This window comes from Anneissia japonica, unplaced genomic scaffold (genome assembly GCF_011630105.1).
Source record: "Anneissia japonica isolate Jap-2015-1 unplaced genomic scaffold, ASM1163010v1 scaffold284824_len513422_cov204, whole genome shotgun sequence".
Classification (NCBI taxonomy): domain Eukaryota; kingdom Metazoa; phylum Echinodermata; class Crinoidea; order Comatulida; family Comatulidae; genus Anneissia; species Anneissia japonica.
The window spans coordinates 435,430-440,729 of record NW_022732066.1 but is presented as its reverse complement, the minus strand read 5'-3'; the positions used below and the strand labels follow the sequence as shown (position 1 = coordinate 440,729).

Below are 5,300 nucleotides of genomic sequence, written 5' to 3'. Positions count from 1 at the left end.
TTTTTTTTTTTTTTTTTTTTTTTTGACAAATTTGGTGGGGTCCCTGGACCGAGAGGGTCCCCTATCTTTAATCATTATAATATGATATATGCCCTACAGTCGATTTCAGAGACACATTATGGTGTTATTTATCAACAAAGTCCTTTTTGGTCAAAGTACTAGATCGAGGAACCTATGATGGGTAGGCCCCTTTGGGGCCCCTAGAATTCGTGGGCCCTGTGGACTGCCGCATGAGAGCGCATAGGCGTTACGCCACTGATTCCATAATGTATCTGCTACTAATCGGTTGAAATAGACAATGTGAAGGACACAAAAATGGATCAAGCACAGATTATAACCCTTGACCTTTTAATCAGAAGCCCAAACTCTTTAAATTGTAGTTACACTTGGGTGGCAAAAGTAGAGAGCAGCTTAGCTGAGTTGGCTAAACTGACGGTAGCCACTGTGTGTGCGTTAAACCATGGAGATCTCTTGGCGCCTGGTACAATTCTATCCACTGTTCTTGTGTTTTAGCTGGAAGGCTGAACAATTTTTTAAAATAGCATGCCATCTTTGGGAAGAGGTGCTTTAAACCATTGGTCCTGTGTGCAACCTGACCAATGTTAAAGAAAGCAGTATACTCTTGGGAAAATAGGGGATTGTCTCTCAGTGTACTATCCCATCACCACCAGGAGGACCCACTGGAAATCATCATCATCATCATCTTTTATTTTTTAAAATCCATATTGAAAAACAAAGAACAAATACAATATATTGGATATATTGATTTAGAAGTTTTTTGCATATTATAATCTTGGTAGTTGAAAAGATTACTTAAAAATAAAATACACTATCAACATATTTTGAGAACTATAGCGATGTAATTGAAATTGATAATTCAAAGATTTAACTGTAAAATTACACCTAGTTATAAAAATACCTGTTAATACAGTAGGATCTGAAAGTGTATGCCTAAAATGGTCAGATCTACTACCGAATCTTCGGGAAAATATATTCGATCGAATCCACAGGACCCTATATTGTCTTTGGCCTTTTGTTAGTTATCCTTGATGTTCTCACCTAATAAATGCAATCCAAATAATTTTCCTGCTTTTCACTATATGAAAAACTTTGAAGTTAGACCCAGTATTTAAAAGAGAAAACATAAACATATTGATCCCGGGGGCTTACTCTTAAATATTTCTATATGGGGAGGTGCCGCATTTACAGGGTATATTTTTGAGGACTTGTAGAACAAGTGTGGGAAATATGGGGAGAATTGCAGCATTTATGGGGTATACTTGCGAGGACTTTGTAGCACTAGTGTGGGAAATAACCAGGGTGAAATTGGTAGTCCCTGGCCTATCCTGTGTCAAAGTGCCACGATTTTCCGCATGATGTTAGCAGGAATTTCAAGCTAGACTGAGTGCTAAGCCTACCTTTGGTACAGCCATGAGATTGCGACCGTACAGAACACTTTTTGCCATCGGGAGCCAGTAAATATTGCGCCCTTTTTGGCACTATTTAGTGGCCTTTTTTCTGTTGTCTTTTAGAGCACAGTGCGATTTTGGTAAATGGTAGTTCAAGTCCATAAGAATTTTCAGTAAAATAGATAGCGCAAGTGTCTCATGTCTTGAAGTTGCTGCTGCATTCCCCCCCTGTTTGGTTGGTATGCAAGTGAACTACCCAGGATTTTGACCCAGTAAGTTAACGTAACTGTAATTCAGTCTGTTGTAATGAAAGAGGGGATCTTATTTCCTGAATCCCTACTAAGTCTTAAATTCTACATTTTTATTTTATGATTATGAAAAAAACTCCTGTCCTTATTTTAACCATTCCCTCCGACTGAATTAAAGGAAAGCCAATCATCCCAAGATGGTTACCTATCCCCATCCAAGGTCAGCGGTGTTGAATCAAGTGGGATGAGAAGAACACAGAACCGTCTAACGTCCAAGCCGAGGACGGAAGAATCTAGGGAAAATGCTGTAAGTCGAGCGTCCTACGTTAGTCTTATTGGGGATCAGGTACGCTTGCTTTCTATTCTGCTACTAACTTCTTTTCATTTTTACCATCCATATTTTTATGAGGTTAGTATTCATTTAGCAAAGGTGATAATGCAGGCATGTAAATGTACTCTTAATTAGGTGTCCTAAGGAGTGGAGTTGTTTTCCTTTGCAAAAATTGTACATTCCACTAGGGTAAAGTTTATATATTTTGCACCCTACTAGAAAATTACAAAATAATTCTATTTTCTATTTTTTTAAAATCTGCATGCATATATTAGAATTCATAATTGTCTTTACATTTAAGTTAATTTTTCTGAATTTTTAGTAATCATAACAGTTAACTGGCACATCCAGATATAAATGACAACACAAGCACAGCAAATCATAGGATTAAGAGTATGAATGGCATCCACATAATTGTTGCTCAACATATTACATGATTGCAATGGAATTATAACAATTAACTGGCACTTCCAGATATAAATGACAACACAAGCACAGCCAATTATAGGATTAAGAGTATAAATTGCGTCGAAATCATTGTTGCACAACATATCACATGATTGCAATGGAATTCTTTCACTTGGCAATGCACGTTATCTTGCTCAGTGTTTGTGCTTTCAGGATGTTTACATTTTAGTAGTATGAATGGAGTCCACATTATTGTTGCACAACATAGCACATGATTGCAATGGCATTCTTTCACTTGCAATGCACTTTATCTTGCTCAGTGTTTGTGCTTTTATCGGTTTGTAATGTCTTGTATGTTTTTGTTGCTATTTTGATCTTATGATTTATAATATCAATCTTTAAGTAATTGTGAACTCAATGCGAGGACACTGGTAGACATTTTTTAGTATTACTTATTACTATTTTAATTATTTTAAAAATATAATATTGTTAATATTATGGAATATGTGATTGTCATGGTTTTTAACCTTGTCTAAAATGTTGTTAAATAAACCAATATGTTGATGTTGGCTTACTCAAGCTTTTGTCTTGGTTTATTCATTTAACAATATTTTAGACATATCGATACAAAGATTGAAAGCCAGATGAAACTATTCAATTATTATTAATCTTACTTTTTACATTTTTTTTGTATATAATTAATTTGTTTATTATGATTTCTATGATTCTTATTAATGTTATTCATATAATTTTATTGTTATTTTTGTTATTAAAAGAATCATTTATGGTACTCTATATATATTCTACAATGAAATTGCAGTTAATCTTCAAATAGTGATGAATCAATTGATAATTACACTTAGTGGCCCTTTGAATCCTCAAAATTCTGGGTGTTAAGTCTAGTATTCCTTAAAACCACTACAAGCTCACTACAAGGTTTTTTCTGCAATTATTACATTGCGTATGTGTCGTGGACACATTTGGGAACTCTTCCAGACTCGACGTACCAATCAGATATATTTTTAATTGCTAAATTTCAATTGAAAAATAATATATTAAACAATTAAAATATGTCAATGTTATTGTTCAGGTTTATTAGCACAAACAGTATAACTTGGAAATGTACAATCTGCCATTAAATATGGGAAAAATCTCAAAAATACAATTAAATATTGAGTACTCATTTAAATTGACATATGTTAATTTCCAATGATAAACAGATTGACTCAAACAGGGTTTTTGCTGATTTATTGACAGTTTGCAGTGCTTAAATTTGTAGATTTATTACCAGCCAATTTAATGGTCTATGCAAAATGTATAAGAAGATTGTTCCATTCAAATTTTAAATTTAAAGCCTAATTATATACAAGAAGTAATTTAAATATCAAATGTTAATATTGAAGTTTATTATCTAAATTTGGACAGATAGTGTAGTAACAAAACTGAGCGCAGCTTCAATTGAAAATTGTCTTTGTTAAAGGTAGAGTAGGAGCATCTATATTGATCCTACAAATAGCATCGTATAACCAATGATAAGATGCATTACCTAAGGATGTTTACATTCCAGGCATTGAAGGATAATGTTTACTACCCAAAATTATGATAAAGATAAAGAGAGTTAATTCGACAAGGGCTGGAGTTCATTGCTAGCAATCAGATAGTTAATTTTTTTATTAAAATGTTCCTTGTAGTTAATCATTCATTTGTGTTCATTGTATTTTAACACTTTCAGGAACCATCATCTGTAGCACCAAGTAAAAATGTGAGTTTTCTCTGCTAATTTGTAAATTTTTTTGTACAAAAATGTAAAGAAAACAACCAAATTTCATCATATAACCAGATGGAGGAAAGAGGCTAATCGCTCCAGTCTGCATTGCCTCTACAAATCCAGGAAGGAGACATGTAAAAAGATTGCTTCAAGCAATTTGGTAGTTAAATTTTTCATTTGTGCTGATGGTATTGCATTCAACAATGTTTTTTTTTTTAATGCATTTCAGGCACCACCATCTGTAGCAGTAAAGAGAGAAAAAGAGGTGAGATTCCTACTTATTCATTTTTATCATTTGTAAAATATTTCTTAGTAATAAAAGCTTTCATACCAAATTTTATCTGGCGGTAGAGTTGAATACACTCTCCCCCAACTTTTGTCCACCATTTTTCTCATCACAACTAGTTGCAGGAAAGGGGATATCCACTCGCCTCATTAGTGGCGTAATAACTATGCGTTTTAGTGTGGCAGCCCGCGATAGGGTTTTGTAGGGGTGACTGTGGGACATATATTATATCCAGGTCCCACATTTAAAAAAAATGGCTGGTAGGGTTCACTGGAGGGTTTGTAGAGCTTAGTATGATCCAAATTGTGCTTTTAAACCACAACATTAGGGATTGGCAATTAAAATAATGTTAATTTAAATAGGCAAATAATATTTTTTTAAATTTTGATCCAACGACATCGTCAAGGCGTCAGGTTCGAGGGGGTACAGGCCTGTCGAACGGGATCCCCCTCCGCTGGCACCACCATTAAAAGGGCTCCAGTCTCAGAAAACACCAGGGCCAGCCGACCCCATTGTTACGCCACTGCCGCTTATTGCCTGTTGCTTGTCAGTTCCCAACCCATCCATAATATGTCATGATTTGTAATTATTTTAAATGTTTATCTTTGATATATTTTTGTATTATTGTATTACTGAAGGCTGTGGATAAAAAGGATAAAAGAACCTCTATCGCTGGCAGTATTCGATCATTCTTTTCTAAGAAATAAATTTTGTCGCAAATATGAAGCTAAGGATCGACTGGCTAACTCACTCAAGACACAGTAACTATATAAAGCCTGTCTCTTATACACATCTAGATGTGTATAAGAGACAGGTATTACTTATTAATATTTTAATTATTTTTAAAATA

General features: G+C 34.3%; 1 protein-coding gene across 1 annotated transcript in view; it reads left to right on the top strand.

The window, feature by feature from the left end:
* LOC117115554 (myosin-IIIb-like) overlaps positions 1-5,300 on the top strand; it is a gene marked incomplete in the record, with an annotated part of 37,091 nt that overhangs the window by 24,754 nt on the left and 7,037 nt on the right. Inside the window, 4 exon segments of the mRNA XM_033259402.1 lie at positions 1,836-2,003; positions 4,129-4,158; positions 4,394-4,429; positions 5,089-5,226. Coding sequence (XP_033115293.1) covers positions 1,836-2,003; positions 4,129-4,158; positions 4,394-4,429; positions 5,089-5,157 — 303 coding nt within the window.